The sequence below is a fragment of the Balaenoptera borealis genome (genome assembly GCF_965194805.1).
Source record: "Balaenoptera borealis genome assembly, chromosome: 13".
Lineage (NCBI taxonomy): Eukaryota > Metazoa > Chordata > Mammalia > Artiodactyla > Balaenopteridae > Balaenoptera > Balaenoptera borealis.
This window is the reverse complement of record NC_138870.1, coordinates 3,504,979-3,530,521: the sequence shown is the minus strand read 5'-3', so window position 1 is coordinate 3,530,521 and position 25,543 is coordinate 3,504,979. Positions and strand designations below refer to the sequence as shown.

At 55.9% G+C, this 25,543-nt stretch overlaps 1 protein-coding gene across 6 annotated transcripts in view; it reads left to right on the top strand.

The window, feature by feature from the left end:
- IQSEC3 (IQ motif and Sec7 domain ArfGEF 3) overlaps positions 1 to 25,543 on the top strand; it is a 100,579-nt gene that overhangs the window by 45,173 nt on the left and 29,863 nt on the right. For 5 of the 6 annotated variants that reach the window (XM_082349060.1, XM_082349059.1, XM_082349061.1 and 2 more), the window contains exons 3-5: positions 3,784 to 4,060; positions 15,725 to 16,836; positions 18,786 to 18,947. In XM_082349060.1, coding sequence (XP_082205186.1) covers positions 3,784 to 4,060; positions 15,725 to 16,836; positions 18,786 to 18,947 — 1,551 coding nt within the window. The remainder of the gene's footprint in view (positions 1 to 3,783; positions 4,061 to 15,724; positions 16,837 to 18,785; positions 18,948 to 25,543) is intronic. The other variant, XM_082349062.1, reaches the window with a different exon arrangement.

Sequence of the window (25,543 nt, the reverse complement as noted above, 5' to 3'; positions counted from 1 at the left end):
AAGAAGCTATGCTTGTCATAGAGTGAATCCCATTCACACGATTCCTGTCTACGCGCCAGGCTGCCTGAAATTGGACCCACTAGGGATGCCGGCTTTATGATGTGAGGTCAGCCTGGCAAATTCTGGAAACTTAAGGGACACAACCTGTGTCTTGGGAGGAGTGATGCTCTGGGCGCTGGAACAATGGACTTCCAGTTCCGTAAGAGACTGTGGATTGAGAGAGATGGTCCTTCCAGCTATGACAGCCTAGGCTGAAGATTTGAGCTTCTTTCCCTGTGCCCAAAGCACAAATCCACACAACCAGCACTGGACAAACGTCCACCTAGGGCATGCCCCACACTGTGGTGGGTCCCACCAGGGGGTGAATACACACAGATTCCTCAGAGGCCATGGATCCCAGGACTTGGTACCGCCCAAGACCAAGGCCCTTCACTGTGTTCTTTCTCCAGTGGGTGGAGAACAGGGGTGGGAGCAAGTCCAACTTCACTCCTCTCCCTAAGGACCCTGGGAGTTAGTCGGGGGTCTGGGAAAGGCCATGAGGAATGATGAAAAACCCTATTATTTCAATTTCGTGAAGGTTGACAGGAAGGCTAAATATTGAGAACCTCTTCCACTTAGGAATGCTCCATGCTATTTTTCTGGGCATTCTTGTGGGACTCCATGCTATAGGGTTTCAGCTCAGACTACAACCACCATTGCCATCAACTACTGTGTGCCAGGCACTGTACTGGGGGCTGTGCCAGCTGTATTTATTCCTCACAGCAACTTTGTAAAGGCATTACAAGGATGCCTGTTTTGCAGATGAAGAAATAGAGCCACAAGGGGATGATGTAATTTGCCCAAGGTCACATCATAAGTAGCAGAGCCAGGTTTCTAACCCAGGTCTGCCTTCCATGTTCTTTGGCCTCCACTGACAAGCCTAAACCTTGCCATATTGATGACAGTAGTCTTGGGTTTCCATCACCACCTCCTACCACACAAGTCTGTGGAGTATGATAAGGAAGGAAGACAAGGATGGGGTCCCCTTTCCAACACTTTTCATCATATACCTGGGGGGACACAGTCTCTCAGGTCCCTGTGCACATAGGTGGGCAAAGGCAGAGTTGGTTCCACCAGCCAGAGAGCCTGGAACCTTGGGGCTGGTGGGCCTTGGTGGTCTGGCCTCGGCACTGGAATCCAAGCTCCCAGAATGTCCAAGCTGGAGGGTCCCTGGAGATGAGTAAGCTCCTGTGAGGGGGCAGGTGAAGACACTGACTCAGGAGGACACGAGCTACCCGAAGTCACAGAGCTGGTTAGAACATTGTGTGTGTGTGTGTGTATGTGTGTGTGAGTGTGCATGCATGTGCACGTGCACATGCTGGAGATGGCAGTGGGGGCCTCCTATCTCCCAGACCCTACGGATGAGTTCAGGTGAGAAGGCCTTGGAGCCTTCGTCCATGTCCAGAGGGGTGGCCCACGAAAATGGTTATTTTAAAAATGTGTTTTGTTTTAACGTAAGTAGTGTCTTTGGGACCAGGTGACCCCAAGAAGTGTCAACAGGAGAGTGGGGGATGAGACACAAAAGAGAAGGAAGCCAATGCAGGTCCATTAATGATCAGGTCACTGCTTTGGGCAACTGGGGTTCAATCCCATGGGGCACTTCTGGGAGGTGGTGTGAAACGTGTCTCAGAGCTGTCCTGCCCACGAGACAAGGAAGCTGGGGTATTTGTCTACCAGCCTCCACTATCATTGGTTGAGCGCTGCTATTGAGGGGCATCAACTCCTTAGAACCTCTTGCCAAGCATCCTCCAGCAGCATAAAAAGAGCAAAGGGCTATTTTTAAAGGTGTTTGGTCTCTAAAGAGTCTTGAAAACCTTTTAGGGTTAAGACGCCTTGGGCATCAGTACCAAGGACAGTGCAGAGAAGAGATGGGTGAGACGGAATGCTGTCCCCAGGAGGCAAGCTGTGCTGGGAGTGGGAAAGGGCTATTTCCATGGGCCCTGCGGGAAGAATGGCCATGTCCTATCACAAGAGGAGCTGAAGTTAGATCTTAAAAAGAACTTCCTGGTGATACTAGTGAAAAAAACACGTACTTAGAGCTCATCCAACTATACAGCTTGATTGATGGCCACAGAAAAAATGACGAAGCAAAGAATCAGGCAGTGGCAAGGAGTTTGAGGCTCCCTGTTGCTAGGGCTGGCCAATGAGCTCTTCTTTATCTATGTTTGGGGGGGGCGCAGGGGAGTGCTGGGGGGACGGATGAAGTTGAATGAAGAGAGGATTCTTCACTCCACCCTTGGTTATTCTAGCACCAGGAGGCTCCAAAGTTTGGGTGGAAGCAAGAGCTTGAAGAGGTCCCTTCTCTGGCACGATTTGGGGCATCTTACATGGGACAAAGCTGTGGAAGAAATAAGTCCTAAGGTTGACTGGCCCTCCAACCAGAGCCAACCCACCTCCCTGGACCCATGCTCCTCATACGTGAAAAAGGGAGATGGGAAGGATGAACTAGATAACCTTAGGGACTCTGTCCACTGCCGAGGCCATGCCAGTGGCCTTGGGTTCTCTTCAATTCATCCTTCAACAAGTGTTTATTGAGCCTTCCTTGTTTGCTCAGCACTAACTGGGGAGGAGGGATTCGCATAGAATACAAGTGCCAGGCTCTGGGGGGCGGCGGGGAAGGGAGATGGGGGAAATAAGAGTTAATGTTTATGGAGCACTTAGTTTGTGCCGGGCACTGTGCTAAACACCTCACATACGCTGACTCCCTTACGCCTTGCATGACCCCGGAGGGCAGGTACTAGTGCCTCCTCTATACTGATGAGGAAACCAGGGGTCAGGGAAAAAGCCACTTGACCAAAGCCACACAGTAGTGGGGCTGCACTGGAGCCCACACCGTGAGCCGAGACGCTTCTCCTCCGTGAAGTAGGCGGTGACTCTCTGGTGTTCTCGCAGGTGGAGCCTGAAAGCTGGAAACACCGGGAAGGCTTCACGCAGGAGATGGCTCAGCGCTGGGCCTTGGGGACGGGCAGAATCCAGGGGCTGGCCGGGGAGGGGAGCAACCTGAGTGTAGCAGCCCCCGGGCAGCCAGAGTGTCGTCTTAGAGGAGGCGGGTGGGCAGCAGCTATGGCCAGCCTGCTGGTGGCTCCGCGGGAAGAGAGCAGGGGCTGGGGAAGAACAGACACTTCATAACCCCAGCCAGGACTATGTGCATCACTCCTGTCCCCAGCCTCCTTGGGGCAGTCTGAAGACGGATCTGGTTCAGCGAGGATCAGCTTCCTCCCAGCTACTTAAGCCACCGGCCAGAAAGCCAGACCACTGATAATTACGGTAGTTAACACACATAAAGCAGGGACCATGAGCCAGGCACGGCTTTAAGAACTTTAACTAGCTTAAGCCTTCCAGCATCCTTATGAGGCAGGTACTAGTATTATTCCTGCTTTATAGATGGGGAAACAGAGGAAAAGTGAGGTTCCGTAACCTGCTCAGGGCCCCAGAGCCAACAAGAGGCAGGGCCCAGCCTGGAACCCAGGTAGTCTACCTTAAGCACCTGCTCTACCGCTTCTAAGCAGGTTCCTGAGCGGTGGCCAGTGCCAGCCACTCCCTCCCTCTGCCCCCGGGGACCCTCGGCAAGTTCAGGCTCTCCTCCAGGGCTGGGGCCCTTCCCTAATGGGGACCTCAGGAGGCCCCCACCAGCCCCTCCGCTGGTGAGGCCCATCGCTGCCAGAGGGCCCCAGCCCCCCTCCCCCGCACTCACATGCACCCCGCCCCTCCCCCCAACCGAGCACCGTTGCCTTTCGTTCACAGTGACGGCTCCTGCGCCCAGGCCGGTGCGGGCACGGAGGACTCCGTGGCGGCGGCGGCGGCGGCGGCCGGCAGACCCAGTGCCCACGCCCCGAAGGCTCAAGCCCAGGAGCTGCAGGAGGAGGAGGAGCGGCCGGGGGCGGGGGGCGCCTCCCCGCGGGCCGGCCTCCACTGCGCGGCCTCCCCCAGCAGGCAGCAGCCTGCCCTGGCAACGGCGCTCTGCTCCCGCGCCCCTGCCGCCTCCGATTACGAACTCTCCCTTGACCTAAAGAATAAACAGGTACCCAGGGCCTCCGAGGGGGGTGGGAAGGGTGGTGAAGGGCCCTGTCTCGGGCGCTGTCCAGGGTACCAGGGATGCCCCTGTCTAGGCCGCCTGTGCGGCAGGCAGGCCTCTTTGCCGCTATTCTCCCAAACTGGACCAAGTGACTGCCCTTCCCTGCAGCCCAGGTCCAGCCTTCACGTGGCAGGGGTCACCCTTGTACCGCCAGGCCCACAGGCCGCGTGTTCAGGGCTCTGCCCCTCTTACCACCGCAGGAAGACCAGCTGCTGACACACTTCCCACCCCAGGAAGAGATGGCCCGGCTTACCTGCCCACCCAAGGGGCCAGCCCCAAGCTCAGACACACACAGGCTCAAATGAGGTTTGAAGACAGTGGTCTCCAGGTAGACTGAGGAGTCCCAAGATTAGCCCAGATTGGGGGAGTCCAAAGACCCCCTTATTGGAGAACAAATTTCACTGAGGAGTTCTGAGCCTCCATCTTCCATTCTGTGAAGCAGGAGGAGAAAGTAGTCAGTCACTGGGTCCCAGCTGAACCCTCCAAAATGATAACGGCATGGTTTCTTTGGGTGGAAAGTTAAGAGACCTGAAGGAAGATCTGTGTGTGTGTGTGTATGTGCGAACGCATTTAGAGAAAGAACTTATGACTTAATATCGCTAAGAAAGAGCATTGAGCTTGGAGCACAGATGTGGGATCCGATCCTTGTTCTAGCTCCTCTGTGACTTGGGAAAATTCCAGTTAAGCACTCTGGGCCTTGGTTTCCACATCAGCAAAACTGGGAATTAGACCTTGAACCATCTCTGAGGTCCCTTCTAGCTCTAAAATGTGTAGGTTCTAGAGAACCATTCTTTAACCCAACGGACTGTGAGGTTTCGAAGCGAAGCAAACAGAAAAGTCACTAAGACTGAGTCAAGCCCAACCAAAGTCTTTTCTTCCTTTCTGCATAGATGTCGAGCTATTATCCAAGGTCAGGGGCTGCAGGTGGTGCACCAGCCTTCAGTAAAGTATTTGACAAAATCTCCCGTGGTAGCTATGTGGACAGGATCGGAAGTGGGTTAGTTGACAATAGAGTCGGGTGGGCTGTTCTCAAACGGAATTGTCAAAAAACACTGATTTTTCTATCGGTGCCAATGCCAGGGTCATTGAGTGGGGCACTGTCCTTGGTCCTGCCCAGTTCAACCATTTCGAAAAAGGACTGATGCAAAGCTGAAAGGGAAAAGCTAATACCTTGATGACAGAATCCCAGATTTGAAAAAAAGAAAAAAACTCATTAGGAAATATTGTTTAAGTGGAAAAAGTCAAATGAAAGAGGGAAAAATCTAAAGTTCTGTTCGCAGCTTTGAAAATCCCACAGCACTACTATAATACGAGCAGGCTTGGTCGTGGGTGAGAGGCCTTAGGGATTCAGTTGACTATAAGCTCAAGATGCATCAATAGCCAATGAAGCAGCTGCCAACGATATGGGTCCAGCAGCCTTCAGAGATGGGTAGATAAAACCCCCAGTGTAAGGGGGCCGCTGCCTGGAGCCCCACTAGTTACTGGTCAGGCTGTCTGGTTCTAGGGGTTTCATTTAAGAGGGAAAAAGAGAATCCTGAGGTTCTAAGGTTCTTCTAAGAAAGAAAACAACTGGCTGGGGTCATACAGGGAAACTGTAGACATGAAAACCAGTTTTAAACATGGAAGAGCTGAATGTGTATTGGCTGGATTAGATTATTTTCTATCATTCCAGGTAAAAATAGTGGTACTAATGCATGAAACTTGTAGGAGAGGAAGGGGTTTGTTTTTAGCTCAGTTAACAGTTAGAGCTGTTAAAAATGTAGACTGTCGCGCTTCTGAAGTAGAGAAAGCCCATGCAGGGGCTGGGAGGCAGTCCATCTGGAACCGCATGCTGTGATGTGGGCGGTCAGCTGGCACAGATGAGAACGTCCTCTCAGTTCCACTTGGCTCTGCCCCTTGAGGACAGAGACCCTGTCCTATTCATCCCATCCCCTGGCGTCCAGCAGAGTGCCTCGGGCAGAGTAAGAGCTTATCGAGTGAATATTTTTTGAGTAACTGCGATGCGTAAAGCAATGAGGGAGTAGGGTACCAAAAAGAAAAAAAACATGGTCCCTACCTGCTCCCCAAAGAGATTACAGTTCAATTTAAGGAGTATCCTGTTAGTAACACCAAAGGAAGCTGGTGCTTCTGCTTGGGCAGGGAATTAGTTTAATTCTAACTGATTAGTGGGGTAGGGAGGGTTGTGCAGGGTTCTGACGGGCTCTGTGGACCTTTTCCATGGTGGGCATAACTCTAGTAGATGGGTTTGCACGTCAGCCAGCAGCAGTGGGGCAGGAAAGATGAGGGCTGGTAGGGGTGTGGTGGAGCCCCCGTGCCCTGGGGAACAGCCCGCCTCCCCTGACCCGTGTAGCTCTCCAGGCCAAGACAGGCTAGGGGTGGGAAGAGGAGGGGAGAAAGGGACTGAGGGGAGCAGAGTGGCTAAAAACACAGCACACGTTTACAAAAGATGGAGCTCCACAGCTCTCTCTTCTGCAGATGAACTGTGTGACCTTAGGCAAGTTGCTTAACTTCTCTGGGCCTCAGTTGCCTCATACAGCCCTTTGCCTCTACCGCTAACGTTCCTACTCCCCTCCTACTCCTGCACTGGCCTCATTCACTCCTTCTCTTGCTTTAGGACTTGCTCTCCTGCACCTTCCTCCTCGCGGGCAGCTCTCCCCACCCTCCCAAGGCTGTGTTGAATGCCCCTTCTCAGTGGTCCCACAGCACCCAGGCGTCCCCTGACATAGCCCTTCAGCCCAGGATCACCATTCCTGTGTACTTGACGTCTCCTCTAAGGCAGGGCAAAGACATCCATCATGACACCCCTGGTGCCCGACACAGCGCCTGACATGAGAAGATGCTCAAAGGATGAAGAGGGGAAAGTAACAGTTCAGTGGCCTGAAGGGGATGGGGATGCGGATGGGCATGAAGCCTGGGCCAGGTCCTGACTCTATCTCAGGTTTCTTTGAGATCCAGGATTTAGTATTCTGCTCCTGTGGTCCTCACGAGTCACCCACATCCTGTGGTCCTTGGGCTGGAAGGGATCTGGGACAATCACTATCTCCCCAGTTCACCAACCTGCCAGGCCCGCTCCATCAGCCAGTCCAAAATCCCAGGTGTTTTCCGTGGCTCCTCTCTCCGCCCCGCGTCTGATCCAGCCCCCCACCCCCCATGCTACTCTTAACCACTTCCCAAGTCCCACCCTCCCCTGCCATCCCCCCCGCCCCTGCCCTGGGCCTGTGTGCCCCTGGGGAAGCCTCCTGTGGACCCTCTGCTTGGACCTGGTCCCCGCACCGCAGCTGCATTCTCCTTGTGAGCAGCACATCAGTCACGGTACCCCATATGGGGGCGCCCACGGCCCCTCGTTTTCTAGGGGACAAGGACTTCAGGCTCTTCCGCCCCCAGATCCAACCCCACATCCTGCCTTGCTCCCACTCGGGGCTCCAGCTGTGCCTCTTTGCTATCCTTTGCGCCCTCGTGTACTTCGCTTCCTCTGCTGGGGACACGCCCCACCCGTCCCCCGGTCACACTCACCTGGGTGGTCTCTGCTCACACTTCAGTCTCGGCTCAGAGTCCCGAGCCGGGGTGTGTGCTGTTCCTGAGTGCCCACGGCGGACTCTGCCGTCTGGCCGCATCCCCCTCGTGAGGGCAGGGGCTCTGTCGTGCCCAGGCTGTCGCAGAGTGAGCAGATGGTGCTCTGAACGCCGCTGGGGTGCCGCTCCCTCCGCTGTCGGGGCGAGGAGCGAGCACTCCCTGGGGGTGAGCATTGGGCGCCGCCGGCCGTGCCCACCGTCGTTCCTGCACCCGGCACAGCCTGGCGCCTGGGCACTGCTGGGTACTGGAGGAACACAGGAATGAGCAAACCAGTGAATGAATGAGGCCCCCAGGCCTCCCTGTTCTCCCAGTCCCCGTGCACCGACGGCCCCTCCCCGAGGCCCCACAGGGAGGAGACTGCCTTCCTCGCTTGCTCTGCCCCCAACTCTCCCACTGCACCTCAGGGTGATCCTTGGGGCCGCACCCTAGAGGTAGGGCGCATGCGGATCCCTTGCGGGGAGGTTCCTTTAGGAAGTGGCCATGTCAGAGATACAGAGGGCGCGGATGTGATTTCCAAATTCAGGTTCTCTAGGGAGTTTGTGTCCTGTTCTCTGCTCCTGTGGGTGAGCGCCCACTGGAGCCCATCTGGGATGTCCAACCTGCATAGGTCTCTGTGTTGTCCAAGCCCGGCGGCCGTGGGGCTGTGGTCACAGCATCCAGGCCCTGCTCCTGAGTCAGGGTCCTGGGTGGCAGCGCTCTCTGTCTGGAGAGCAGATCTCCTGGACCCCAAGCCTCAGGGTCCAGCCTCACCACGGGGTGCCTCTCAAGGGGAGAAGTGGTGGCCATGTTTCCAGGTCACTGTCCCTCTCTGGGCCTCAGTTTGCTCACTGTGTCTGAGGCTCTGTCCCGCTCTGAAGGTGAGAGCGCTACCGCGGGCGTGAGGGCCCCAGTGGACCAGCCTGCCGAGGGTGGCGGTGAAGGCAAGGTGTGCCAGGGTGTCGCTCTGCTCCGTGGTCTCGGTTCGGGGAACGGCAGTGCACAGCTGCTGTGCTGGGCCCCATGAGAGGCCTGGGGGCACCGCGATGCGGGAGACGCAGTCCTGGGTCTCAGGGAGCTCCGGTGCCAGTGGTGGGCGCTGACACAGAACGGTACAGGCGACGCTAACAGCACTGCAACTCGGGACAGTGCTTGAGTGTGCCGAGCACTTTCTGTGCGTCATCTCCCCCATCTGCACAGTGTCCCTGCAGGCTAGAGACTGTCACTCTCCCCATCTTAGGAATGAGAAGACTGAGGCTTAGTGATGTTAAGTGACTTGCCCAAGGACACATTCCTAGGTGTGCACCCCGGTGCAACCAAAACAGACCCCACAGTCCACGATTTTAACCCAGAGCCCTCCCCATCTGCTGCCCCCGCGGTGAAGGGGTAGGTTCTGCGGAAGCGGCGTGCAGGGCACTGCGGGATCCTGGCACGGGGCAAGTAGCCCGACCAGGGTTCAGAGCAGGCTTCCTGGAGCAGCCCCACCCGAGGGAGCATCTGGCTCAGGGAGCAGCTGAGCCGCGGCTCTCCCCCAGCGCCCCTACCTGGCTGCATCGGGAGAGGGTCCCAGGGCAGCCCTGCTCCCCAGCAGGCCTCTGTGCCCCTTGCCATGCTGAACACTGTCTGTGTTTTGGACGGTGGGCAGGGAGGTGGGCACACGGAGAAGAACAACCCTGCTCAGTGCAGGCCACGCGTCCTGCCGGCCGCCCCGCGCTCCTCCGAAGCTCCTCTCCCCTCCCGACCCTGCCCCGGAGCCTCAGGTGAGGTGGGAGTTTCGCCTCGCCAAGGTCTGCAGACTCACACCACGGACTGCTTTAATCTTCTCCACTGAGAAATCCTGGCGCACGTGGGACCCGCCCCCGCCCCTCGCCCGGGCCTCGTGCCCCAGCGTCCCTCAGAGGCCCTGTCGGGCTCAGCCCGGCAGCAGCTTGGAAGAGCGAGCGTGCTCTGACGCACACGGAAGGCTCGTTAGCGAGACAGCCCCCAGCCCCGCCCCCTGCCTCCCCGCAGGAGCCGAGGGATGGCGCTCCTGGGGGGAGGGAGGCCACAGTTACCCAGGACTCACGGGGCTTCGAGAGAAGTGGGCGGAGCTGCTCCTTGGCCGGTGGGCCCAGGGACCCCTCCCCCCCACGAGCTGGTCCCTCGGCTCTCTGGCCTGGCCCTGGTAAGAACAGGGTCAGGGAGGTGAGCGGGGCCTGGCTGGGGCGGATGGAGCTGACCCGGGGGAACCACGGATTCCCCAAGGCCTGTGATAATGGGGGGAGGGGAATGCACATGGGGGGCGGGGCCGGTGGTACAGCCTTTGGCTCCAAGCCCAGATCCAGAAGACAGCCTGGACTGCATTTCCCCTGGCGCAGAGGCGAGAGTTCAGTTTAGTTCACGGCCGCAAACATTGATTAAGCCCCAAACACGGGTCTGGCTCAGCGCTGGGCACGGGGGATGCAGGGGCGGATTACGCTGTCCCGCCTGTGACGCACCGTCTGGGGTGCTGAGGCGGCACCGAGCGGGCCGCGCAGGATGCGAAGGAAGCGGTGGGGGACACTGTGGGCAGCAGGCACGAGGCCAGGATGAGTGGGAGCCGGCTGTGTTAGACGATGGGAACAAACGGTGACGATCCCTCAACTGAATTCAGAGACCGTCGTGAGCAGTGGCTTCGGGCCAGGCTCTGGGCTGAGGCCGTCCGTGCACCAGACGATGAGAAGGCCACATCCGGGGCCTCCAATAACTTACGCTTAGTGGAGTCTTGGGGAGGGGAGGGGGGAGGGAAGCCTAAGTTAGATGAATACCACCAAGATTAGTAGGGGAAACTGAGTGTCAAAGAGAAGCACGAAACAACCTTCTCGGGGATGGGGCGTGGTTCAGGGCAGGGACACCCCGTTCCGGTTGGGGGAACTGGGAGGCTTCGTGGAGGAGGCACATTTGAAGAAAGGGGAAACGTTTTGCCTGGAAGAGAGGGCATGAGAGTGGGAGGTGAGGCTGAGCAAGAGACCAGAGCAGGAAAGCCTAGTTGGGGGAGGGGGGGGGGAGCAGGAGGCGGGGCTGGCGAGTGAGCGTGGACTCTGCGTAGTAGGAGGGGCTGGGGGGTAGGCGGGGCCAGGCTGCTCAGCGCTAGACCCCCAGGAGATGGTGTTTACGCTTATTTAGGGCAATGGTCTCAAGCGCTGGAAGTCCTGTGTTTACACCCGCTCTCTGAGGATACTGCTCAGGGGCTGGTGCTGGAGCAGGAAGCAGGGAAGCAGTTGGGGGGTGTCAGAGTGGTCCAAATGGGGGGTCCAGGAGAGCCCCACGTGGTGACAGTCTGGTGGAAAGTTCAGGATGATTGCAAAAGGCATGGGGTGGGGGGCGCTATAGGACTTTCAGCCTGACAGATATTGAGGATAAGGCAAAGGCCGACCCTGGGACAAAAGCGAGGTCCCCAGACTGGATGACCTTGTAGCCGGGGTGCTGTTAGGTGAATAAGGACGTCATCCAGAGCTGGTTTGGGTGAGCCGGGGGAGACGATGGGGTCTTGGAAATGTAGGTCTAGGATGGAGTCTAGGAATGGAGAGCTGAGAGTCACAGAATCATCACTGTCAACATCAAACTGCTACCACTTATTGAGCACCTACTGTGTGCCAGGTGCTACGGGAAACAATTTAATTCTCACAACAAGCTACAGAGTCAGCAGGATTAGCTTCATTTAACAGATAAGAAAACTGAGATTCAGAGACGTTAAGAAACTTGCCCAAGGTCAACGAGCAGGGAAGAGGCAGATCTGGGACTGGGTATTTCCCCTCTGGGCTTGCTCACCCACCTATCAGAGTGAAGTTACAACGGAAGACGAGGTTCTCAGACAAGAGGTGAGAAGATATTAGCCCGCGGGACACCTTTAGAGTTGCCACGAAGGCTCTGCATGAGATAGTTCTCATTTCATCAGCTGTTAGCTATCAGCTACCAGGGGGCTGCTCTAAAGACTTCCAACACAGAAGTCAAGGAAGATGTCCAGAAATGCACAGGAAAATCATTAAAATGTGTCTGGAGAATGGAAGAGAGCACACATATGACTCGTAACTAGCACGGTTAGGGACCTTGTGGTCAGAATATAGGATCAAGGAGCTGCATGGAGACAGGAAAACCAAGATAGACTGGGTCATGAGAGTGGAGGACAAAGTTTCAAGGTGATAAAGTATCAAAGCTGCAGAAAGGATGGGGAGGAAGGTTGAGGATGGGATCTAGTGACTGAAGGTCATCAGTACCTTTCTGAGAGTCGTTTCAGAAGTCTGGTGGGAGCAGGAGGCAGCTGCAAGGAGTCAGGGCATACGGGGCTGGCCAGTGGTTTGGCATTTGCTCACGGACGGAGGCAGAGCGGGCAGACTAGTCCTCCTATAGGTTTGGTGGAAAAATACAGAGATTGGGCTAGTGCCCCAGAGCAGGGGAGTCAAGCAAGGTCATGTTTCAGCCTGGGACATTAAGGAGGGTCTGTAGGCTGGTGGAAAGGAGTCAATACCAGGGTAGAGGCTGGAAATGCAAGTAGGAGAGACTAGGGGATGAAGTAAACTTACAAAGGAGGCCAGAGAGGGTGAAATCATCAGCCCGGGAGAGAAAAGTTACGGTCAGATTAGGAAGGTTTTAATCTATTCAATAAATATTCATTGAAGATCTACTATGTAGTCTAAGCACTGGGGATAGAGCAGCGAGCATGGCAGGTAAAGTCTGCCTTCATAGGACTTACAGTCTAGTGGAGGACTTGATGGAACAGATTCAAGAATTTAAAATCTGGTTTTCTTCTCTCCTTGGGTGAAGCATGGACACTGGCTGGTAGAAGAAGTCTCCTCAGTTATCTCAGCCAGCCTCTGCCTCCAGGTGGGATGACACCATGCCAGGGGGTGGACCTTTCACCATTTCGGAAACACTTCAGGCAGTGGGATTTCACACCTTCCCTCTATTGCCAGTAGCATCTCATAATCTGAAGAGAAGCTCTCGGGCCAGGGGTTTCCCTAGACCTATGAGCAGGCCAGGGAGGAAGGAGATGTGAATCCCTGTCTGGGGTCAGTTGCTCATGGTGCTTGGGGAGGGGTAAATGGGAGGTGGAACTTGCGAGAAGGAGGCAGGTGAGCGGTCGGTTCTCCTCCCTCTCTACTCTTCCCCTTGGAGGACTTTCCTGCCTAAGCCAAGGCCGATTCTGGGCCTCAGGAGCTACAATGCTCTCTTCCTTCTGGTGTGATTTCTGCAGAAGCAGGAGGAGAATTCATCAGAGGCAGGTACCTGTGTTCCTCTGGGGCTCCTGGGCGCATGAGGTCACACCTAGATAAAGGCCCACAGGCAACTGTCCAATTGGTATGGTAGGCAGCATTCTAAGAGGGCCCCGGAGATTCCTGCTCCCGGTGGACACACCTATATAATCCCCTCCCCCGGAGTGTGGGCGGGACTAGTGTATATGATGCGTGTCACTACTATAATTAAGTTACCAATCAGTTGACATTGAGTTAGTCAAAAGGGAGGTCATCCCGGGTGGCCTGAATGAATCAGGTGAACCCTTTAAAGGCAGTGAGGCTTCAGACGGAGGCTCTCTTGTTGGCCTTGAAGGAGCAAACGACCCCGTTGTGAAGGGGACCAGGTGGCAGAGAACAGCAGGCAGCTTCTGGTAACTGAGGCCTCAGTCTTAAATCTCCAGGATCTGAAACCTGCCAACAGGAGTGAGCTTGAAAGAGGACCCCGACCCGTAGATGAAACTGCAGTCCCAGCTGACACCTTGATGTCAGCCTGGTGAGATCCCGAGCAGAGAGCCCGGCTGAGCTGTGCCCAGACTGCTGGCCTCCAGAGCTGTGAGGAAATAAACGGTGTTGTTTTAAGCGGCTACCTTTGTGGCAATTTGTTCTGCAGCAGGAGATAACTAATACACTTGGCATGCTTTATAAGAGCGCCTTGGATGTCCCTACAACCAGGGTCATGAGTCCCAGGAGAGCTTCCTGCCTTCTGCTTAAGGCCTTGCACCTTGTGAGCTGCAAATGCTTCTGGGAGGAGTCCTATAGGAAGACTTAGTGGCCTTCTAAACCTTAATAGGAATACGTTTTCCAAGTCTCTTCAGAGAGAAGCATTGGATGTGGGGAGAGAGGCAGCATAATGCCACTAGGCTTGGGGATGGGAAAGGGCATTGGATGGTGAGACAGGAAGAGCCCAAGACACACATTGAGGAGGTCCCGTTTACCTGGGCTTGTCCCTGGGCGTTGGGATTGTATCTATGAGGTCTCCTGGGCTAGGAGGGTGTCTCTGCTGGTCCAGCTGTGGGGCACCCACAGGGAAGGAACAGAGGGGGCTGCCGGGGTGGTTGGGAAGTAGTCAATCCAGCTGCAGTCCCTGGGGGAGCGGGAAGCGCGGTGAAGTGTTCCTTGTATTGGGGGATGAAAGTTGGCCTTTGTATCTGTACCCCTCCCCCCATGATCCTGGGGGAGGATGGAGGACTGATGTTGTTCTTTCCTTGAGGTTTTTTTTTTTTTAATTTATTTATTTTTGGCTGTGTTGGGTCTTCGTTTCTGTGCAAGGGCTTTCTCCAGTTGCGGCAAGCGGGAGCCACTCTTCATTGCGGTGCGCGGGCCTCTCACTATCGCGGCCTCTCTTGTTGCGGAGAACAGGCTCCAGATGCGCAGGCTCAGTAGTTGTGGCTCACGGGCCTAGTTGCTCCGCAGCATGTGGGATCTTCCCAGACCAGGGCTCGAACCCGTGTCCCCTGCATTGGCAGGCAGATTCTCAACCACTGCGCCACCAGGGAAGCCCTTGCCTTGAGTTATTAATTTCAGCCACCTGTCCCAATTCTTAGTTCAGGAAGGCTACTCTGTGTAAGTGGAGTGTACGGCTGGGAATAGGACATAGTTTCAGGGTCCAGGAATACTTTCTCACTTCCCAAGCTTCCCTAAGGACTGATGGAACCCACCACAGTGCTACCATTTTGTCCGTCCCCTTCTCACAGGCTTTGTCTGTTATTTAAGTGCAAAAATCTCTAGGAAGGAGCACTGCTAACTGTTACTGGTCATTCACACCTCAGGGGGAATGTCTTTCTAGTCCTTTCCTGAGAGGTTTTTGATAAGAGAGAAAAAGTGAGAGCTTAGCAACCCAAGGAGGAGAAAAGACCGCAGATGGGGGACAGAGCTGAGAGGAGGGGAGGAAGGGCCTTGAAGACAGACTGGCCAGTGCCAGAAGTTTTCCTGGGTTCACATCTGCCCAGATGAGGCAGTGCCGTCCCCACCCCGGCCCCCGCCAGCCAGCCCCACCAAGCCCTGCCCTGGTTGTAACAGCTCCCATTGTTGGAAACAGAGGTGACTGGAATTGCGGAGCAGGGTAGCCTGGAGGGACTCCGCCTGTTGAAACATCCATCCATCATCCATCTGTCTTTTTATGAAATTCACGTTTATTGAGCTCTATCCTGTGCCAGCCCTTGGGCTGGGTGCTGCGAACACAGAGATGATCTAACCCCAATCCCAACCCTTATGAGGCTCCCAGGAACAGGAAACTACCCCAATGCATGACATGAATGCTGAGAAAGAAAGCAGGTGAACAGGAATAGCGGCAATGTTTTTTAGCCTATTTAATTTTCAATTTTCTATTATTTAAAAATATACACAAAAGTAGAAAGAATAGTGTAATGAACTCCCATTTAACCATCACCCAGCTCCAACAAGTTTTATTAATATTGTTTCATCTAACCCTTCCACTTTTTTTGATGGAGTATTTTAATACAAATTCAAGATGTCATGCATTTCAGCCATAAACACTACCGTATGCATCTCTGATATGAACATTTGGAAATAACCACCTCCTAACATCCGCAACTCCTCCGTCCCCTGCCCCTGGCATCACCAATCCCGGAATCCCACACCTCTAGGAGCCTTGGCATCTCAGGCCATGTAATGCTAGGGTTTTCAGACATGTGCCCCTCAGTCCCCCGAAGCTGTGCCTTCCTGCGCCCCGCCAAAGTTCAGCCAGCTCACGCCCTGCCCCAGTCGACAGCCGCCGCCACCGTCTTTCTCAAGGACTGTCACACCCCTTCCCTAACTGCGCTCCCGCGCCTCTCTGTCTTCGCTGCAGATTGAAATGCTAGAACACAAGTACGGGGGCCACCTGGTGTCCCGGCGCGCCGCTTGCACCATCCAAACCGCCTTCCGCCAGTACCAGCTCAGCAAGAACTTCGAGAAGATCCGCAACTCGCTCCTGGAGAGCCGCCTGCCGCGGCGCATCTCCCTGCGCAAGGCGCGCGCGCCCGCGGCCGAGAGCCTGGCGGCCGAGAGGGCGCTCCTGGAGGGCTGCGGCCTCTCGGGGCTGCCGCTGGCGCGCTCGCCCTCCCTGCCGCCCACCATCGCGGGCACGCTCACCGAACTGGAGGACTCCTTCACCGAGCAGGTGCAGTCCCTGGCCAAGTCCATCGACGACGCCCTCAGCACCTGGAGCCTCAAGACCGTGTGCTCCCTGCAGGAGAGCGGCGCTTACCAGGTCCACAGGGCCCTGCGCGCGGCAACGGGGCCGCCGGGCCTGGAGACCGAGGCGCGGGAGCCCGAGGGCGCCCACCCGGGGGACTGGGCCGAGCCCGCCGAGCCCGCCGGCCCGCCCCAGGGCCACGGCAGCACCCTCATGATGGCCTTCCGGGACGTCACCGTGCAGATCGCCAGCCGGAACATCTCCGTGTCCTCCTCCACGGCTCTGTCCGTGGCCAACTGCCTGGGCGCGCCGACGGCCCCAGCCCCCGCAGAGTCCGCGGCGGGCGAGGCCGAGCAGGGCGAGGCCGAGCAGGACGAGGCCGGCGGGCAGGAGGCCCCGGAGGCCCCCAGCGCCGGCCAGGGGGACGTGCCCGCCGAGGACGCGAGCGCAGAGGCGGGAGCCGACGACGGGGCCGTGCGCGCCAGCCCCCCTGGGGCCGCGGTACCGGCGGCGGAGGAGGAGGAGGAAGACGAAGAGGAGGAGGCCGAGGAGGCGGTGAAGGGGACGGAGGCCGAGGCCGGCGACAACTCGGAGCAGCTGAGCAGCAGCAGTACGTCCACCAAATCGGCCGCGTCGGCCTCGGCCTCCAAGGAGGCCCTGCAGGCCATGATCCTGAGCCTGCCGCGCTACCACTGCGAGAACCCGGCCAGCTGCAGGTCTCCCACGCTCTCCACCGACACCCTGCGCAAGCGGCTCTACCGCATTGGCCTCAACCTCTTCAACATGTAAGTTCCAGGAGGTGCGGGGCAGGGGCTGCACTTACAGGTGGGCAGCGGCCCGGGAATGGCCCAAGTCGTCCCAAGGTCGTCCCAAGGTCGTCCCAAGGTCCTCCCAGGTGGCCTCTGGGCCACGCCTGATCCTTGAGCTAGTGTGGGAATACTCATTTTCTTTTTAATGGATGTGAGTTTATGTTAAAGATTAGGGTTAAAACACCTGAAACCTATGCTTTAACCACCAGTACTGCTAGATGAAGCTAGGCTTTGGAAAGTGAGAAAATTTCAGAGAAAATGCAGTATTAAGTAAATAATAGTACGAGTAGTATAAGGCTTGAGCGGAAAGCATTCGGGTAGGACATGATGTTAAGGAAACAGGGAATATCAATCTCATGGGGTTGATGGCACGGAGACAAGAGGCAGTGATCAAAGGAGGAAAGGGTCGGGGGAGCAGAGACCTAGCGCGAGGAATGGGGGTGCGGGGGGCGGATAGGAGGGGAGTGTCAAGCAAGCAGACGTGAAGCAGAAGAGAACAGGGACGTGGGAGCAGAGAAATGAACGACCACCATAGCTCAGAGCCCCCAGCCAGAACTTCCTTGCAACCAAGAGGTATACAGCTGGTGGCAAGCAGAGGAAACACACATGCCCATCCTGTGGAGATTTCAAGTACATGAGGCGCTCGTCTCCACCCTCCACTCACCCCTTCCTTCAGAGCCCTGAGCCGGGAAGCACGGTATCCCTCCCGCCTAATCAATGAGGACTGAGCAGAGACCATTCACCTGTGTGTTCATTTACGCATTCAGAAGTTATTTTTGGAGTGCTTGGCACGGAAACCACGAAGATGAGCAAGACACATCCCCTGGTCTCAAGCAGCTTATCTTCTAGGGGGAATAGCTACTGTTCATAGCTCACCTGACATAAAACATTTGCAGACTTCCTAACAATCTCTAGAGGGAGCATCATTACGCCATTCTACAGGACAGGAAACAGGCTCCCACAAGCGAGGTGAGCTGAGCCCTGAGAAACAGCTAGTAAGCGGCAGGGTTGGGTGACGTCAGACCCGTGTGACTCCCAGCGCTGCTTCTTGCACCTCAGGCTGCCACCCTGCGGAGCACAGCCCTACCCTCGCTTCTGCACACACACAGGTACTCGCATCCCACAAGGCAGTGGTTCTCAGATTATCTATAGTGAAGGACCAGTTTGGGTTTTTACCCAATATGTTGTGAGCTGAAACTTCTGTAAAATACAATTAAAACAAGTTGCTAGAAAAACAGTCACATGCTTGGTTGTCCTGAAAATGTCAACGTGCTATAAAAGGGTCTAAAGGCTTAGCCTCTATTTCTGTACTTATCTTCTCCTGGACCGGTAAGCTCCAGCTCAGGGAGCAGCATGGATTTGCAGACCAAGCTGGGAGCACGTGTGCCTTAAGACACAGCACTCACACCCACACCCACACACAGACTCAAGCCTGGGAAAGTCAACCCTGAAGAGCAGGGTCTTTCTTGTGTCTGCCACACACAGGGAAGAGGGGTGTGGTAGGAGATCCCACCTCCATCTCCCAGTCTCCTCTGCCCTCCCGGTTCGAGCGTGGGTCCTGAGTAGAGACAGCAGGATACAGGCGGGAGGAAGGGCTTGGGGACCTCAGGGTCAGATCCAGTGGGACTGAGGCAGCAAGACGGAAGGGACACCTCTCCACCTGCTCTGGAATCTACTTGGCCAGACCTCCCCAGTCCCGCACCATCTTCACTCCTGTGCAGGGAGGTTCAGGAGAACGTGGCGAGGGGGGCTTTTTAAGGGGAGCCCCTCTGCAGTGGAAGGAATGCTGACATTTCCTGGGCATTCTGCCCAAGGACCTCCAGGCACTTTTGTGGGTTCCCTAGGCAGGAAGAAAGGGAGGAAAGGCGTCATGGGGAGACTTGCCTCACTCTCTACCCCTCCTCCCCTCCCCACCCCACCCCCAGAAACCCGGACAAGGGCATCCAGTTCCTGATCTCTCGAGGCTTCATCCCCGACACCCCCATCGGAGTGGCCCATTTCCTGCTCCAGCGTAAGGGCCTGAGCCGCCAGATGATCGGAGAGTTCCTGGGCAACAGCAAGAAGCAGTTCAACCGCGACGTGCTCGAGTGAGTGCCCCGCCTCGGGCTCCTCCCCGCCCTCCTGGCCCGCCCTCCCGGATCTCCTGGGCAGCCTGGGACCTCAGCTGGGGAAGGCCACGGGGAGGACAGGACCTGTAACGTCTGGGTGGATTCCCAGAAGTCCTGGCTCCAGTCCTGGTGGCTTCCTGATTGGTCCAGGAGCCAGAATCCCTATGGTCCTTAGCCAATCACCTGCCTCCCCTCCAGTCATTCTGCCGCTTACTGAGCCAAGGTGCTCCTCCGCGTGGCACTGTGGATGGGGATGGGATGGGGACAGGGATGGGGATGGGGCCGCGGATGGGGACGGGGCGGGGCTGGGGCTGGCGCAGAAATGGTCAAGGGAGACCAAAAGGCAAGAGAGTGAGCCTGAAAAAAGAAGAAGGCCGTGTCACCTCTGGGGCCATCTCCACCTGGGGGACCGGCCCTTCAGCACCCTCTCCTGCCACCTGTCCAGCCCCCCAGCCCCTGAGTGTCCGCTTTATATCGTGGGGGAAACATGAGGCAGAAACAGAAGGGGTTAGACTGAGGGGTTTTAGAGCCAGAAAGTACTATGATTCCATAAAGGTAGACTGACCACCAAGGTTGAAGTCCAGTAGATGTGGGATTTGGGGCTGTGTGTGCGAGGTCACACGATCAAAACAATTGTTTTAAAGTCCAGGAGATGGGGTATTTGGCGGGGGTGAGGGGGCCGCTTTTGCTAGGGCTCTGCTTCGTGGGTGTGGTGCCGTGGATAGGTAGGCGAGCCCCGGGGCAGGGGAGCACTCCCTGGGGCTGAGGAGCAGGGCCTTGGAGCCACCTCTCCTCTGGCAGAGAGGGGGCGAGGCCCCGTGAAGTCTGCTCCGGACCCCTGTCTCTCCCCGTGCCTCTCCCGATGCTCCTCCTCTCTTCTGCTGGGCCCCCCCTAAGCTCACTTCCTTCTCGAAGGTCACCATTCTGTAAGGAGCCCTCCCCACTTCTCTCCCCACCCCCTTCTCCTTGGGTACAGTTGCCGAAGTGTTTCCCCAGGAGTCCTGGAGAACCTCTTCCTTTTGTACTTGCTCTTGAAGCAGCAGGGGCCTGCTACAGAGGGCTGGGGGCGCCTGCTACAGAGGGCTGGGGGCGCCTGCTACAGAGGGCTGGGGGCTCCTGCTCCGGGGCTTAGAAGCATGGAGTCACTGGCAGTGTCCCCAGGGTGGGACTCAGACACCTGGCTTCTCTTTACGGAGCAGTCTTTGCTGCCGTGTCTTCGGACAGTCTCTGCTCTCTGGGCCTGCATTTCCACGCCTGGAGGGTGGAGGGGTTGGGTTAGGAGGGGAGATCGGTTGCGCTTGGGAATCCCTGTCACATTCCTAAATTCCTGATGGGATAGTTGTTACCTGAGTGCAGTCAGAAGAGAGGGGGCTTGGACCCATTCAAGGGACCTTGAAATCCCTGATGGCCCTTAGTTGACAGAAGCCAGCTCCTGCCTCTGACTCTTGGTGGCTTTGGACAATCAACTGTTCCTCCCAGAACTGGTGTTCTGAGTGCCTAAACCCATAAATGGACGGCATTTCTTTAGCTTCCTCCTCTCCCTCGGGCTCCCCTTCCCCATCCCACCACCCCTGCTGTGTGGGTGCCCTGAGGGGATGCCTCGAGGAAATGACAGAAGAGGAGAAAGGTCAGGTTTTCCGTCTCCTTCCTTTCCTGCTTTCCTCTGTCTGGTTCATCTGTCCGGCATGAACTTTTCATTTGCCTTTGTCCCCTTTCCACTGGAGAGTGAGTAGAGGTGCTGCGCCCTATGGCTTCATTCCTTCCCACTGCCCCACACCCCCTGGGTGACCCCGCTTTGTCCCTCTGCTCTGGGGCAGGGTTGACTGCTCCACTCCCAGGCCCTGACTGCCTTGTCTGTTCTCTTCTGCCTTTCCAGACCCCATGTGGCCTGGCCCCGGAACTCTGACCTGCTAGGCCCCTGTGGATCTGCAGCTCTGGGAACACACGGGTTTTCTGCAGCCCAGGTTGTGCTGAGCAGCGCAATGGAAACTAATTGCCATCCTCCCTGGGAGATCATGTGGGCTGGAAATTCAGACCAGCCGCTGCCGCCTGCGCCGAGAGGGGAGGTGGGCTGGGGTCTAGGGCTGGCGGCTGAGCGGGCTCAGGCTTGGATGAGAAGGCAGTGTGGTGGCAGGAGAGGGGGCTGGACCTGAGAGTCCGGCGCTGGCCCCTGCTCTGCTCCTAACACGCTCTGGAGCTTTTGCAAGTCACTTCTGCTCCAGGCTTCCTCATCTGTAAAGAGAGAGGGTTGAGCTGCGTGATCTCAGAGGTCCCTCCAGCGCCGGTGAATCTATCGTCTTTCCTAATCCTTACTGCGTTTGTAGCACCCTGGCGTCATGCACAATCATTTGCCCTGAACAAGCCTTGTCATCCTGCCAGAGCTGCCCAGAGCAGCCCTCAGGCTCCAGGGCGGGGCTGGGGTGCCAGCGTTCACGGGGGAACAAGATGGCCATTCACCACTCATTCAGCAAATACTGAGTGCCTACTGTATGCTGGGAATAGGGCTGCACTGGGCATCCCACGTGTGTACGTGTCGGGGCGGCGGGGGGAGGAACAGGCCTGGCTCGTGGCCTCAGGGAAGTTATAGACCCAGGTCTCCACGGGGAGAGATGCAAGGAGGAACGTGGAAGGAGAGGTGAGGGGCCCACGAGCCTCCAGTGGGCACTGTGGGCTTACGGGGGGTTGAGTACAGAGCTGAGCCCCAATTCTGCCACAGTGAACGCCTCAGTCCCTCGTGATTTGTTCTGGCAGGCCCTGGGCTCTGAGGCCCTGGCAGACTCGGCCTGCACATGGCAGCTCCGCAGAAAGGAGCCCTCCTCCCCCAGGTCTGCAGCGTGCCGACTGCGTGGTTTGTCTGCGGCGAGGTGCCTGGAGAGGATGAAGAAGCAGGAAGGGACGGGCATTGGCAGGGCAGCAAGATGCTGGGGTTTTGGGTATCTCCCTGCCACTCAAAGCCAGCTCTCTCGGAACCCTTCAGGATCCACTGCCTCTTCCTTACTCCCACCAGAGAAAACACACAATGACAGTCACCCAGTGCCATGTGTCCAGGCCAGGAAGGCTTCATTGGGATTCTGCACGTGCCCCCGCCCCCGCCGGTGACATTCAGCCTGTTGTATCCATTCTGTACAAAGCTGTTTGCTGAATAAAAGACATAAATCACCCATCCCCTTGGAGACTGAGACAGCCCAAGCCACTGCTCTCTCCAAGATGCAGCCAGACTGGAAGGGGAGAGGCTGAAAGTCTCTGGGAGGGGAAGGGAGGGGGCCCTCCCCCGACTCCTGGGCCTGGGGGGACAGGAAGAGAGGAGAAGCCGGGCCAAGCAGGATCTGTCCCAGCCACTGATCCACGTCTGGGCGTCACAGATGCGGTGACATTTGCCTCCGGGGTCAGGCCCTCTGTGCTCTGGCAAGCTGACCTCTCCACCCCTTTGTGTCCTAGTTCCATGGATGCCCCATTCCAAGAAAGAATGTATCCAACCAGGCTTTATCAAATAATAACAGGAGGCATTCTGAGCTCAAAGGGCCATGTCCATTCCAGTGTTGACCTGGGAAGGTGTTGCGTTTTGGTTGTTGGCTTTTGTTTTTTTTTGTTTGTTTTTTTAGGAGAAACCAGCCTCAATTTCCTCATTTGTCAAATGGGGATAATAGAACCAGTCATATGAATTAAATTTTTTTAAGTGCATGTAAAGTGCTTAACTCAGTGCCTGATGCTTAGTACATTCTTTTAAAATGTCAGCTATTTCTATTATTATTTTTCCCACTTAAAAGCACAGGGCATTAGACCCCCCTCGCCTCCCCTTCCCCTCGGCTCCCTCCCCCAACACAGGGAAACCTCAGACTCCTCAGGGCTGGTCTGAGACAGAGTTCCGTGCTGGGGAAGGGAGGAGACCACCGCATGCTTGGAGGAAGTCCTCCGCTGGTGCTGAGGGGGAAGGGCAGTGGGGGCCAAAGGGCAGTGGGCATCAGGATTCTCTGGGGCTGGAAGCGTCTCGCTCTCAGTTTTCACATGGCTGGGAAATTTGACTCTGCTCTATTTCCTTTCTAAAGTGTGCGCTTCAGCAGGTTTGAAGGCCAGCGGATGGGGAAATGTTGTGTGCTGGCTGTGAGCAGTCTCTTTCCTGGCCCGGGTGATCTTCACACCCGTGGAGGGCATCTGTCATTTCCAAGGAAACGCGCGAAGGGCAGCTTTGGGGTTGAGTAGCCAGAAGAAAGTTTGCTGGGTGTTCCTTCTCTGTGTCTGCTCCATTCTTTGTTAGATATTAGAGTCTGACATTTTAGTCAGATTCCATTATTCCATGGAAATGTTTTGGCCAGAGTGCAACAGATTTGTTCTTCTTAGGGGACATTCAGAAATGAAGACAGATTGTCTGTCAAACTCAATAGGCTGGAAGGCTCTGGCCTCTCATCGCTAGGAAGGAATGATTTGAGAAGGTCCTGCGTGTTGTCTGTGTGTAGCTTCGGAAGGGTTGCCTTGCTCCTGAGGAGATCCATGGGGCAGGGGAGAGCAGGCTGGGGCCCAGGCCCACTCTGACGGGTCTGGCGGAGGGTGCAGAGAGGCTGGGGCAGGCAGGGATAGAAGACTTCGGGGGCTATTTCCACTGTTCTGAAAACTTGATGCTGCCCCCCACCCAGAGGAATGGAAGGAGGGGGTCTCTTCTAAATGTGGTGTCTTTGGGTTTTATGACCTTGACCCCTCACCTCTCCAGTGCCCTTTCCCCCATCCCTGCCACCGCACACACACACACAGACACACACACACACGCTCACACACACACAGATGAGAGATTCTACTTAACAGGAGTCATTGGCACTTAAAAGAATCATTTGCTCCTGTACGTGGAGATCTTGGAACCCCAGAGTGGGATGAAAAAGTCCAGAGTTGAGACTCTCTTTGGCTTCATCACAGATGCACAGAACTTGGGCTTTTACACAAAAATGAACATACCCACCACCCATTCCCTTCCTGCGTACCCAGGGCCCAGCTCTGGAGAGGTCTCTCTCGATCCTGTGTGATGTTCAGGCGTGGCTGAAACTGGCCGCTCTTTGCAGTGGGACTTCCTGGGAGCCACACTCCCCGCGGGTTTCTCAGGAGGGCCGTCTGTGAGTGAGCAGGCAGCTCACACATATCCAGCGTGTATCGTGTGCCCGCAGGGACGGTTCTAAGAACCTTACATGCACAGCCTCATACCATCTTGCCAGCAGCGCTGTGAGGCCAGTGCTGGGCGTCTGCACCAAATGAAGGAACCGAGGAACAGAGAGGGTGGGTCGCTTGCCCCAGTCCCAGAGCCGACCAGCGGCTGAGATCTGAAGCCTGGCAGAGTGGTCCATAACCTGAGCCCTAAACTCTACACCATCCTGCCTTGTGCTTCATCCCAACAGATGTGTGGTCCGAATGCCTTTACAGTGCTTGTCAGAGCCCAGCTGTGAATCACCGTGCTGAGAAATGCTTTGGACGGTCAGCTAGTCCAGCGCTCTCATTTTACCCGGCCAGGGACTGAGGCCCAGAGAGAAGAAATGACTAGTGCCCAGGCCAGGGGCAGAGTAATTGAACTGAATCAGATGCTGTCCCATCCCTGACTCACCTTTATTTGCTGGGCCCCAACCCTCTCATCTGGGAAAAAAACAGAGCTGAGAAACTGATCCACAAATCTCCACTGATCTGAGCTAACTCAGTTTCCTCTCTCTGATAGATGTATGTTTTAAACAGTTGATGGGTCTAATGATGAAATTTCAGGCAGAGTTCATTGGCGATGAAGGAAAGGGTCTTCATACCTACGCTAGAAAGAACTGCAGATCTACTTACTCACGGGGCACGTCAGCTCCGATTCGGTCCCTAACGAGAACTCTCATTTCTTTTTTTTTATATATATATATTTTTTTTTTAATTAATTTTATTTATTTATGGCTGTATTGGGTCTTCGTTTCTGTGCGAGGGCTTTCTCTAGTTGTGGCAAGTGGGGACCACTCCTCATCGCGGTGCGTGGGCCTCTCACTATCGTGGCCTCTCTTGTTGTGGAGCACAGGCTCCAGACACGCAGGCTCAGTAGCTGTGGCTCACGGGCCTAGTTGCTCCGCGGCATATGGGATCTTCCCAGACCAGGGCTCGAACCCGTGTCCCCTGCATTGGCAGGCAGATTCTCAACCACTGCGCCACCAGGGAAGCCCTAATATATATTTTTTAATTGAAGTATGGTTGATTTACAATATTGTGCCAACCTCTGCTGTACAGCACAGTGACTCAGTTATACACGTGTAGACATTCTTTTTTTAATATTCTTTTCCATTATGGTTTGTTGCAGGATATTGAGTATAGTTCCCTGTGCAAGGTGCATTAGGACCTTGTTGTTTATCCATTCTAAATGTAATAATTTGCATCTACCAACCCCAAACTCCCAAACCATCCCTCTCCCTCCCCCCCGCCTTGGCAACCGTAAGTCTGGAGAACCTCATTTCTTAAGCTCTGTTATAAACTGGGAGCTTTACATACATTGTCTGTTCTAAAACCCATACCACCCTGCCCCACCTGCCCACTGGATGTTTCAGGTATTAGCTCCATTCTAGAGATGGGGAAAATGA